The sequence below is a fragment of the Elephantulus edwardii genome, unplaced genomic scaffold, assembly GCF_000299155.1.
Source record: "Elephantulus edwardii isolate Elephantulus edwardi_28Jun2011 unplaced genomic scaffold, EleEdw1.0 scaffold00100, whole genome shotgun sequence".
Classification (NCBI taxonomy): Eukaryota; Metazoa; Chordata; class Mammalia; order Macroscelidea; family Macroscelididae; genus Elephantulus; species Elephantulus edwardii.
In genome coordinates, this window is record NW_006399850.1 from 473,718 (window position 1) to 487,160 (window position 13,443).

Sequence of the window (13,443 nt, forward strand, 5' to 3'; positions counted from 1 at the left end):
ATATGTTTTATATAATAGAAAAGAGGAGGATATTTTATTAATAGTTAATTTTTGTCTTTGTATTTTTAGGTATGGGTGACATTGAAGGACTAATAGATAAAGTGAACGAGTTAAAGTTGGATGATAATGAAGCCCTTATAGAGAAGTTGAAACATGGTATATGAATGACAAGAAAATATTTGCTTTCAGATGTTTTTCTTTGATTTCCTTGTCATGTAACTATTGCTTTTTTCAAATATTATATATTGTTTGAGACAGCTTTTCAAATGTTTATTATTTTAAATTATGTAGATGAGAATCATTTTGATATATAAGCAGTAACAGAATTGAGTATTTTTATTTTATTTTCTCATTTGTAATCAAATTGCCCTCAAGTAAAAGATGAAATTTTTATTGGGTTCTTTGAAGTAAAATAGGTGAAAAATTAATTAGAACACGGTCTTTCAGTCTTTTTATGCATAAATTAGATAACGTAGAACATATAAAAAGTTATTTATAAGGTTGATTATAAACACATTTTCTTAACTGTACATTGAAAACCACTCATACAGAGAAGCATATCACTATTAAGAGTTTAAGTATTTAATTAAAACATGTATTTGTATCTCTAGGAGTTTGAAAGGGTTGTGAAAATTAAATAGTTGCTGGATGTAAAATGCCTAGCACAGCATTAACATTTGTTATTAACCATCAGTTCTTCTCAAAATGATCTTTTACCTTAATTTCCATGATTAAGAACTTTGATCTCTTTTTTCTCTTTTTCATTCATATGGTACCTATTCCTTAATCTCTTTCCTAAATTTTCTGGGGTCATCCTAAGCCATCTTCCTATTTAGTGCTTCAGTCTTATATCTGTATGTTTATTAGACCATTCTTCTTGGATTGCCCTTGTTCTTAGTTGCTCTCAACTAGGTTTTGACTCATAGCCTCTTTATGTATAACAAATAAAATGTTGCCAGTCATGTACCATATTCACGATCATGCATCTGTTGGGGCTGTAGTGTCAACTAGTGCTTCTACCTGAGAATCTGTCTCATTTTTTTAAATATTCTGCTTGTTTCCATCTTTGCTTGTAAGGAACATTCTGGTTATATTTTCTTCAGATAATGATTTGTTTGAAAGTCTATAGTATATTGTATATTGCCAGTGCCAAAAATCAAATGCACTAGTTCTTCTGTCTTCTTTTTTCACTGTCCAACTTCTACGTGCATATGTTGCAATTGAAAAGACCATGGCTTGGGTTAGAATTACCTTGGTCATCAAATTGACATCTTTGATTTTGAAAAAATTTTATAGAAGCCTTCTACAGCAGATTTTCCCCACAAAATACAGTTTTAACCTTTAATTACTGCTTCCTTGATTTTGATTGTTGATCCAAGCAGAATTAAATTGTTGACAACTTAAGTTTCTTTTCAATTTGTCATGTTATTGTTGTTGTTCTATACCATTGAGTCACCTGCAACTCACAGCAACCCTGTGTACAACAGCTCTGAAGCTTGCCCTGTCCTGAGCCAGACACTAACTCCAACACACCTACCCCCATTACCTCAGCTACTTTATCAATCCCATCTCATCCGAGGTCTTCCTCTCCTGTACTGTCCCTCCACCCTTCTGAACATGATGTCCTTATCAAAGGACTGGCTCCTCCTCGCCATGTGCCCAAAGTATGTAACACAGAGCTTAAATCTCAACATCAAGAAGATAAAAATTCTCACCATTGGGCCAGATGGCAGCACCATGATAGATAGAGAAGAGATTGAGGTTATTAACAATTTCAGCATGCTCAGCTCCATAATCAACACTCTTGGTACCAGCAGTCAGGAAATCAAAAGACAAATTACACTGGGAAAATCTGTTGTCAGGTACCCCTCCAGAGTACTGAGAAGCAACGATGTCGTTCTAGAGACTAAGGTACGTCTGATCCACCATGGTTTTCTCAGTTACTTGCTGTGTATCAGAGAGCTAGACAGTAACTAAGGATGACAGAAGGAGAATTGACACCTTTGATTTGTGGTACTAAAGAAGAGCCTTGAACATTTTTCTTGGACTGCCGAGAAAAAAATAGGTCTGTCTGAGAGAGAATGAAACCAAGTTTCTCCTTGGAGGCTAGGATATTGAAGCTCCATCTCAGATACTTTGGGCAGTTTGTCATGATGTTTATTCGGTTTATTTGTGAAGTTGGCTGGTTTTCTCCTTCATGAGATAACTAATTTAAAGCCCTGTTGTTGTTGTTGTTGTTGTTGTTAGGTACTGTCAAGTCAGGTATGACTCAAAGCAACCCTAGGAACAACAGATCTGAGTCTTGTCCTGTACCATCCTTACAATCTCTGACACTCAAGCCCATTGCTTGAGATCTCCTGATGTCCTCACTACTGGTACCAAGTGTAATGATTGTGGATCCAAGTAAATGATGTTATGATATTGACAATTTTAGTCCATGTTAGCCATAATTTGTTATAATCTACACAGTCAAATGCATTTTTTTTGCATAGCTAAAGCCATAGATGACCGCAAATTTAACATCTTTATCTTCTGTCCCATAATTTCTGATTGTCAGAGCATAATTTGAATACTCTCATTGATTTCCACATATTTGCTTCTTTATCCACTCCTTCAGTAAATATTAGTGAGTCCGCCTTCTGCTTTCTATCTTCTCTCTAAGCCTATTAGACATGTCCTCTTCCTCTTTTGCTCTCCTCCAGCCAAATTGGCTAACCTCCTACTTGTATTTTAGATTTCTCCATAAGTGTCTTTCTTCAGGAATATATCCTCTGATCCCTGGTCTAAGTTATATGTTCCTCTTACACCCTTTATGCATCACGTTAACTTGGTATCTGTCTTCCTTACTTGAAGGTAGATGTGAAATTCATAGCTGTTAGTCATCTTTTAAATTCATAGTATGTAGCACAATGTCTAGCACAGAGTGGGCTTTCTGGAAATATTTATTATATGAATTATCTACTCTTTTTTGCATGATTCTTTTCCCCCTTGACTTTCTCTTTCTTGAATAACCATACCCCTGCCTCTACAATCACCCTGAACTTTTCCATTTTCTTAGATCTCAATATTTGACAATGTTAATTATCTTTTCCCTTTTGAACCTTCATTTGTATTCCATGATAGTTAATTTTCTACATAATTCTCTTTAATTAGCACTTCTTTATAAATGGACAGATATGTGTTTTGTCCTTAATACTTCTCTCCCACTATTTACTTTTTTGTTCTTTTTTAAAAAAATTTATTATTTTTGTGTGTGTTTACTGTCAAATTGGATCTGACTGGTACAGGACGAGATTGCCCCTCCTTCTCCACCAGATTTGAACCACTTACCTCTGGGATTGCAATGCAGCTTCTTTCCACTAGGCCATCTCTCCTACTATTTTATGAGTGCTTGCTATAATATTTTTTACAATATTACACTATTATTCCAAATTCCTAAGACCAAAGGTCTTTCCTGCTCTAAGGACATAAATAGAAAATATTTTCTCCTTTGCTTTTTCCCTTGTTTTTGTTTCTGTTTGTTCTCCAGTACTATTAATACACATAGAATGAAATGCTTAGATTCCAGGAATACTGGCTTAGTTACCTAGTGCTACATAATAGAAATACTGTAAGTCATTGTCAGTGGCAGGCCTGGATGGGAAGACATAAATTAAACCCCTCGTTGGCTGAAAGCATGGTGTAGGGCCAGCTATGGGCCCCTCAACCAACAGCGTCAATGCAGCCACCCCAAGTAGATAGTTGACTGTGCCCTGTCACTAGATTATAAATAGTCCTAATCCTGTTAATTTATGCAGTGCACTTGACACATCAGCTGGACCTGTTTCTGACTGCACAGTGACCCTTCTCATTTAAGGATGTCAAAAATGCCAGTGATATGAGAAAAAAAGGCCATGGAAGGCACTATTGATGGTTCATTAATAAATTCTAGAGTGATTGTCCATTTCAGGTATTTGTAGCAGCAAACAAGGTAGTTCACCTTCATAAACTAGGGAAAATAAGACAAGAACTCTACTGAGATTATTTTCAACCTTTTGAAAATATTTGATATTTCAGCAAATGATATTTCAATTCTAATTGTTTATGTTGAAGAGAGAGAAAAACAAATACACCAAGTACTCCTAATACTTCAGATAGAAAGTCAGCAAGTTTCCTTGGAAACTTCCAGAAATAACAAATATTATAGAAGTAAAAAAGATACAAACTATCCTTACAAGAAGAAAGTATTGGGACCTTATTAGATGGCATCATTTGTGGAATGGCAACAAAACAAGTTTTATGAAGAGTCCAACATGCTCAAACCTCATCATATTTAAAAAACATTGATTTTTCTTTCTTGGTTATAAAATTATTATATATACACACACAGAGAGAGATAGATCTAGATTTATATGTACATTGTAGAAAAAATTTAAAACAGACCATTATAGAGGGGGAAAACGCAAAGAGTCTTAACCTCTTTTAAATATGTTACAATAGAAACTACTTGTATTGTTATTTGCAGTTGTCCTAATCATTTCTGTTCAAGTGTGTTTTATTTGTATATAATTGCAATAATAATTGCAAACCTTTATTGGAAGTCAACACTAAAAAAAGAAGAGAAATGGTCTTTATTACCCTATTTTACTACCAGAGAAATTACTCCTCTCATTCTCTGGAATGTATCGTTGTATCTTTTCTACTAAAACTGTCTTACTTGCGGTGGTGGGAGGGGTGTGGGGGGATTGTGTCCCAGGGAGGGAGTGTTTCTTTTACTTTTGAAAGAGAGGAGCGAACTGGCTGGGGGGGTGGGGCAGAGGGCTGGGCGGGGAGAGAAGTGCAGCAATGAATGGATGGAAATCCAAAATCTCTGTAAATTCCCATTAAAAATATTTTTTTTTTAAAAAAGGAGTCTAGTTTCTCATAGTTCTTGACATAAATGCCCAAATCTGTTTCTGATGTCTGCTGTCAGTCCTTGGTATCTGTCATCCTCCTGTGTCTGTGTCTAATCTTTTTTTATTGTACAAGTAATTTGGGTTAGGATCTACCCTGATTTTTAGTCAGTTCATTCTGGCTCTGCCCCTGCTGAGAATTTGCATTTCCATACTTGATATACTCAGTCAGGATCTGCATGTTGAGAAGATTGATTCTTATGTATACATGTTGTGTGCCTTTGAGTCAGAACTGACTTGTAGCTGACCATCTAGCAGGTTTTCAGAGGCAGTAAAGGAGGTTTCGGGGGACGTTTCTCATCCTTCTCCCATGGAGCAGCTGGTGGATTTGAACTGCATGCCTTTGGCATTGCTGTGCAGCTTCTGACCACTAGGCCATCAGAGGTCTTTTATATATACATAAGATCCTTAAAACATAGACTATCATTCTATGTATTTGTCCTGTTACTGTTGTTAGGTCCCATCAAGACAAGTATGACTCATAGTGACTGTATGAACAACAGATCTGAACACTTTCTTATCCTGTGTCATCCTCACAATCCCTGACATACTCAAGCCCTTTGCTGTAGTGACTATGTCAGTCCACCTGGTTGGGGGGTCTTCCTCTCCTTTGCTGCCCATTTGTCTTTCTAAACATGATGTCTTAGAAGCTATTGCCTTTTCTAGTGACATGCCCTAAGTATGTGAGAGAAAGCTTCAACATCCTTTCCTCCAAGAAGCACTCTGGCTGCACCTTATCTAAGACATATCTGTTCTTTTGGAAGTTTATAAGATACTGAGTACTGTTCACCACCACCACATTTCAAAGGCATCAGTTCTTCTGCCATCCTTATTTATTATCTAGCTCTCAGCAGCTTAGCAATTGATTGAAAAGACTATGATCTGAATCAGATGCACCTTAGTCCTCAAACTAGCATCATTGCTCCTCAATAATTAGAGCGGTTTCTGACTGCAGAATTTCCCAGTGCAGTGTATCTCCTGATCTCCTGATTCCTTGTAACAACTATATTGATTGTGGGTCCAAGTAAGATGAAGTTGTTGACAGTTTGAATCTTTTCTCTATCATGGTGTTGCCTATTGGTCCAGTGGGGTGAATGTTTGTTTTCTTGATGTTGAGATGCAGTCCATATTGAAGGCTGCAGTCTTTAATCTTTCCATAAGTGCTTCAGGTCCCCCTTTGGCAAGCAAGGTTGTTTCATCTGCAAACTGAAAGTTATTGATGATTCTTTTTCCAATCCTGATGCCATAGTCTTCTTAATAGCATCCAGCTTCTTCAATAATTTGTTTAAGCATACAGATAGAAATGTAAATTCTTAGCAGGCAGTTGGACCTTCTAGAATTAGTTCAGTTTCTTAGAATCTAATCTCCAAAGTATGGCCTCATTAAGGTTACAAAAGACATCCTAACAAGATCACATCTCTAAGTCAGGAATTTCCATGTTTATTGTTTGGATATTTTATATATATGTTTCAGAATGAACCCATGATTAAAAAAATTTGTTTTAGTTAATGGAAATTGGTACTCTCTAATGTTGGAATTTGGTTTTATATTTCAGGTCAGTTTACATTAAGAGATATGTATGAACAATTTCAAAATATCATGAAAATGGGTCCCTTCAGTCAAATCTTGGTGAGTTATAAAAGGTTTCCTTCTATTTAGTTTTTGTTGATAAAAGTTCTGAGAATATATATACATTTGCTTTAATTATTTTTTATGTTTAAGTAAAATAAATACTGTAGTATTTAGTATTAAAATTAAAGCCAATATTAAATAATGACATTCTGTAGAAACTTAAACTATTAACTGATTTCATATCTAAATATATTATTTTAGGGGATGATCCCTGGTTTTGGAACAGATTTTATGAGCAAAGGAAATGAACAGGAGTCAATGGCAAGGCTAAAGAAATTAATGACAATAATGGATAGTATGAATGATCAAGGTAAGATGGCATAATACTTTACTTGGAAGGTGGTACTCTGAATATTAGGATATAGCTAGCTTCACTGTATTCCTGTGGACATGATGGGGAAATTTTTAGGCTGAAAGATCATTGTTAGGTAGATTTATAGCAGTTTGAAAGCTCTTACTCAGAGCATGACAATTACTGAGTTGACTTCATTTTATGAGGAATTGTCTAATATGGTGCTTTTCCAAATGTGTTCCATGCCATGATGTTGACCGAAAAAGGGTGCTCTTATATCAAATTAATTTTAGGAAATGGTGGGTTAAAGAAAGTTAATTAACTGTATTTATTCTAAGTCTTTTCAGAGCTTTTATGTTAATAATATACATTGAGAATCATTAATAATGGGTTAGTTTAATGTCAAAATTTTTTTCCAGTGAAACTCTGAAAAGTTTCTGTCTTCTTCAGAAATAACACTGTTTCTTGGTAATCACTTCCAGGTCTTTTTTCTATGTCTTAGAACATCCTAAGCCTCTTGATATTTCTGATCCCATGACCCATTTCATTTCTTTGTTTCATTTTCTCCAGCAGACATGCTGGACATTTGTCACTGTTTTTTAGGCCCTCTACTGTGTGTGCTCAGCTTCATTTACAAAGAAAATAAAGCTGTCACATTAAATTCCTTCAGCTTTTGGCTGATTGACCTAGAAAATTCAGACAAATGCAAACTCTTGTTACCTTCATGTTTATTCCTAGGATGTCGTTTCATTATTAGTAAAATAATTTTCTCTATCCTTTGTCTTTTCTTATTGTTATTATGTGCATCAAATTGCCTATGACCTGTACAGCAGTTCTGAAGTCTGCCCTTTCCTGAGTCAGTCTCACTGATTCCAACACACCTAACCCATTGTCCCTGCTACTTTATCAGCCCATCTCATCCCAGGTCTTCCTCTCCTCTGCTGTTCCTCCACCCCTCTGAGCATAACGTCCTTCTCCAAGGACCCATCTCTCCTGATCACGTGCCCAAAGTATGTGAGACAAAGCTTCAAAATATTAGTCTCCAAGGAGAAACTTGGTTTCACCCTCTCCAAGCCAGACCTATCTGTTTTCTTGGCAGACCATGCTATGTTCAAGACTCTTCTCCAGCACCACAACTCTAAAGTATCAAGTTTATGTCATCCTTAACATTGTCCACTGATGCATAGCAAGTAATTGCAAAAACTATGGCCTAGATAGGCACACCTTAGTCTCTACACTGACCTCGATGCTTTTCAGTACTCGGAAATGTCCCTGATTTCCCAATGTTATTCATCTTTTGATTTCCTCACTGCTGGTATCAAGAGTGTTGGTTGTAGAGCTGAGCAAGCTGTAATTATTAACAACCTCAATCTTTTCTCCATCTATCATGGTGCTGCTAGTTGGCCCAGTGTTGAGAATCTGTCTTCTTGATGTTGAGCTTCAGTCCCTGTTAAAGACAACAGTACTTGACCTTCTGCAACAAGTACTTCACGTCTTCTTCAGTTTCAGCAAGCAGGGTTGTGCCATCTGCATAACATAGGTTGTTGATGAGTCTTCCTCCAATCCTGATGCCACATTCCTCCTCATAAAGCCCAGCTTCCCGAATGATTTGTTCTGCATATAGATTGAAAGGTATGGAGACAGGATGCATCCTTGATTCACTTCTTTCCTGCATTTGAACAATGTAGTGTTTTCTTACTCTTCTGAGGACTGCTTCCTGGTCCAATTATAGATTTCACATAAGCACAATCAAGTGTTCTGGGATTCCCATTTTCCTCAAGGTTAGTCACAATTTGTTGTGATCCACACAGTCAGATGCCTTTGCATAATCAGTGGAACACAGACATTCTTCTGATTCTCTTTGTTTAAAAAGTTCATATTTTGATGGAGGCGGGGGGAAATTTGGACTGTTCCAATAGTTTCTGGATAAATATGTCATGAAATCTGGAAAACTATCAGAATAGATATAGAATATGGCCTCACTGTTCCAATTTTCACTCTCTTTTCTGTCAAACTTCTTGAACAGTTTGTGTTTTCTCAAACACTAAAATGTGACCTTGCTTCCCACTATTACTGTGAATTAAATAGGCCATACAAAGCTCTCCAATGAACTACTGGTCTTTTCTAATGAGTACTTCTCAGTCTTTTTTGTTAGCCTCTAAAATACTAAGTGCTACTTAATCACCTTTTCTTCTGGTTTTTACTATAGCAGTTTCCCTGCTTTTACCCTTACCTTTCTTGTTACTCCTCAGTCCCTTTCACTGGTCTCTACCTCCGCTTACTCTGTAAGTGAATATGTCCTGTCTGTCCTTGGCCAGTTTTTAATTGTCATTATGGTCATTTTTCTTGAATGTTTCATCCATATCTTTGCTTCTACTATGTAAATAACACTTTGGGAAGCAGACATGCAGATACTGCAGTGGCTGTAATGGGTCCTTCTTCCCCTCTTTGCAGTCTGACTTTTCTGTCCTTATACTTGTTCTCTTGAGTTTTATGATTAGTATGTGTAGGAAGGGTGTGGGCACACTGGGCTCTGAACTTGTTTTTCTAAAATAAAATTAGAGAGCAACTGGGTTTAAAGAAAAAGTAAGAGCTCTGTGAAGTTACATATTCTTTATTTGTATATTATTTGTATGTAACTGCTCCAGTGATAAATTAAGTATTTTGTATCAGTGAAAATAATTAACCCTCCCCTGCAGAACTTGATAGTACAGATGGTGCCAAGGTTTTTAGTAAACAACCAGGAAGAATCCAAAGAGTAGCAAGAGGATCAGGTGTGTCAACGAGAGATGTTCAAGAACTTTTGACGCAGTACACTAAATTTGCACAGATGGTGAAAAAGATGGGTGGTATCAAAGGACTTTTCAAAGGTAAGAAAAATAGCAAGATCACCTTTAGTTACCATATTGAAAGGAACGAAGGAAAATAGACAAAATAAAAAGCCAGAGAATATTTACAATATTAGAAAAATCATTCCTGAATTTTATATTGGAGTCAAAGTACTTTGAGGATTTATAATGTGACTTATGATTTGTCTGGTTTTAAATACAAACTTACTGGTGTGTACTAATAGTAGTAAAATAAACAAATACAAAAAGGCCCAAGGATCTTAATGAATTTTTAAAATGAATGTTTAATACATTTCTAGAAAATAAAGACAGTATAAAAAAAAGTGAGAAGCACCCATTCCTTTGTTCTTCATTGTATGTCATAGAGTCTGTTACAAAAAGTGTTCACTGTAGCTAGTATCTTCATATAACATAGTATGTCATAGCTAATACATTATGTCAGTATAGCTTTAAACTGTTGAGCACTATTCTAGTTATGCATACATTTTTGTTCAACTTAAAGCTTATCAGGCTAATTCTAGTTTATTTTTAGAAGTTGCCAATTTAATAGTCAAAAGTCTTTTCAACATGTCTATTCTATTAAGTGTATTAATTATTATTACTAATTTGAATTTATTTTTTGAATCACAATTTGCATTTGTCTATTCAGGGTTTTTTTCCCCCATAATTTTCTAGTAACACTGTTCCTTGGCTTCTCTCTGCAAACGTGTGTATGTGTACCATCAAATTGGATCTAACTGGTACAGAAAGAGATTGCCTCTCCTCCAGCAGAGCATTTGGTGGATTCAAACCACATGCCTCTGGGATTGAAGTGCAGTTTCTTGCCGCTAGGCCACCAGAGCTCCTCTGCAAACATTTTTTTTTTTTCAAAAAAATTTCATTTTTAGTAAGTTAAATTTAATAAATTAATATTTTTAATAAGTTTATTTTTCCATATCATGAAGCCTATCTGTATTTTCTTCATGGAGGTTTTATTTATTTATTTATCCTCATAAACACCTTCTCTATGCTGATACCACAATCATCATCTACTTTCTTCTATCTTTTGGTTTTATTTTTTATTACTTTTAATTCTGAAATTTATTTTACTATATATGCATAATGTAAAAGGATAACTTTGCTTTCCCAAAGAGTTAGTCTACTGTCTAGTATTCTTCCATAATGTAAACAACTATACATCTTATCTCATTTCTCTTAAGTTGAAACTAACTCATAACTAACCCTTCGTTGGATTTCTAGGCTTAAATTGAATGGGAGGAGATTATCCATCTTGCTTTGACAGAGCTACTTATGTATTTGAACTACCAGAGAGGTGAACCCTTTAGGTTAGCAGTACAAATCACAGCAGACTACACTACCAAAACAGCTCCCTGACAATTACGTGAATTAATTTTTTCAAATATTGAAAATTAAGTAAACTGCAGAGGAGAAAATAGAATTAGCTCTAGTGCCCTAGAGATAAGAAGCTGCACGATGTCTCAAAAGCATGTGGCTCAAATCCACCAGCTGCTCCATGGGAGAAGAATGGGCATTCTCCTCCCATATCATTTACTGCTTCTGAAAACCCACTGGAGAGTCAGCTGTGGGTTGGTTCCTACATGATGGCACACAATAACAACAAACAGAATTACATACAGGTTTTTTAAACCACCTTTTGTCTCTCACAAAATGATTTTCTTTGCTTGTTATAACTAACTTATTTTCCTCTTGTATAACAAGAGAGAAAATTAGACAAACATTTTTTAATTAGTTAACATCTAGGCTCGTGTTGTTATTACAGGTTGTTCACATAGTTCTTTAGTTCTTTGGACTAATCGTTCAAGTGTCTTGATGTTTCTTTACTGTTTGCTTTGGTGGCTTAGTCTTTAGCAAATTGTGCTGCTAATCCAAAGACCATGGTTCACATCTACCAGCTACTCTTTGGGAGAAAGATGACCAGTCTCTTCCCATGCAGTTTATAGCCTTGAAAACTCAACAGAGGGACAGCTGTGAGTGAGTTCTGACTGGTCAGCAATGAATTTTATTCTTTGCTCCAGTTGGGGAGAGACCAGTAGTTTTATGTCCTCAGAAACAAATTCTATCTGCAACTCATCAATGAATGTGGAGTACAGATCTTCAGATTTATTAATCATTAATTTTTCTCAGAGTTTTATCATGCTTTCTTAAAACAATTCTATTTCATGGTTTATAATTTATTCCAGTAAGCCAGCTTTGATCAGAGATTATGGGCAGCCTTGATTTTTGTTTTCATTACATACTCCTGAAAAATACCATACTTCATTTTCTTTTAAAAGAATTTTCCTGAGACTAATAATTCCTGCTGCCTTCCAGTCTCTTAAAAGCTCACCTATTTACTAAAGGATTCTTTTATCTGTTTTGCCCTAAGTACTTCTCTTTCATTAGCTTCTCTTTTTATTGGGGACTTTTTGACTGTGTGGAAATTAATTGACAATGAGGATGCATTTCTCCTATATATTATTTGAAACTTTTTGTGACCTTTAATATGTTCTTAGATATAGAAATCTTCAAATTATCTTAGACTAATTCTTTTACTTACCAGCAGTTAAATATTTTTAAATTTTTCTATATATACAAACTTAGCTCTTTGTTAGGATTTTCCCATATACTATTAAATAATTAGAAAAGAATATGTAGAAATGGAAATTATTAGAATGATAATATTGTAGTTGACTTTTTCTTTGTGCTACTCAAATCATCAATTTTATTAATAGCCATTTATGTTACATTTTATGGTGGTTTAAACTCTCCCCCCCACCTTTTCAGGAGGTGACATGTCAAAGAATGTAAGCCAGTCTCAGATGGCAAAATTGAATCAACAAATGGCCAAAATGATGGATCCAAGAGTTCTTCATCATATGGGTAAATACTAAGTTATTGATTATTGCTTATACAAAGTTCATAGAAATGGAGCTTTAATGAAGACTTTCTATTATAATACTATAATAGTTTTTTTAAATATATGTGAGTTAAGAAAATAGTCATCTGAATCATATGTTGAATGCTTGTCATATCCTCATATAGTTTAGAGTTTTGTTATTCCTCTCTTGCCCCTTTTTTATTTTCTGAGCAAAACCCTTAAGCTGTTCTGTCTCATGATAACTATCCCCTCATTGGGTTTCCAAGACTGTAAATCTTTATGACAGGAGACTGTCTATCTTTCTCCCATGGAGAGGTGGCTATTGTTTGGTGAACTGTCATTGGAACATAGCTGACCCTGCAACCGAGTTTTCAGAGGCAATAAATTACACAAGAGGAGGTTGTCCGTTTTTTCCACAGAGCAGTTTGGATTTGAACCATGTGCCTTTGGAATAGCAGTGCATCTTCTTACACCCCATGGAATGGCTAATGGGTTCACATTGCCAAAATTTTGGTTAACAGTCCAACACATAATATAATACTTCACCTGCGCTTCTTTTTGAACATTATGGTAGGAACTTATTAAGTGGTAGATTGTTTTTCTCCTATAATTTTTTTAAAATAACCCTAATTAAATTGTTGTTGTTGTTGTTATGTGCTGTCGAGTCGCCTGCGACTCATAGCGACCCTATGTACAACAGCCCTAAACTCCACACTGTCCTGTGCCAATCGCACTATCTCCGACACTCCCATCCCAATTATTCCAATCAATCCACCTCATAGAGGGCCTTCCTCTCCTGCGCTGTCCCTCCACCCTTCCAAGCATGATGTCCCTCTCTAAGGACCGGTCTCTCCACACAAC

General features: G+C 35.6%; 1 protein-coding gene across 1 annotated transcript in view; it reads left to right on the forward strand.

The window, feature by feature from the left end:
• Nucleotides 1-12,595, forward strand: part of SRP54 (signal recognition particle 54kDa) — a 32,188-nt gene extending 19,593 nt beyond the window's left edge. Inside the window, exons 10-14 of the mRNA XM_006891577.1 lie at nt 70-156; nt 6,487-6,560; nt 6,765-6,873; nt 9,555-9,725; nt 12,489-12,595. Coding sequence (XP_006891639.1) covers nt 70-156; nt 6,487-6,560; nt 6,765-6,873; nt 9,555-9,725; nt 12,489-12,595 — 548 coding nt within the window. The remainder of the gene's footprint in view (nt 1-69; nt 157-6,486; nt 6,561-6,764; nt 6,874-9,554; nt 9,726-12,488) is intronic.
• Nucleotides 12,596-13,443: the final 848 nt, after the last annotated feature.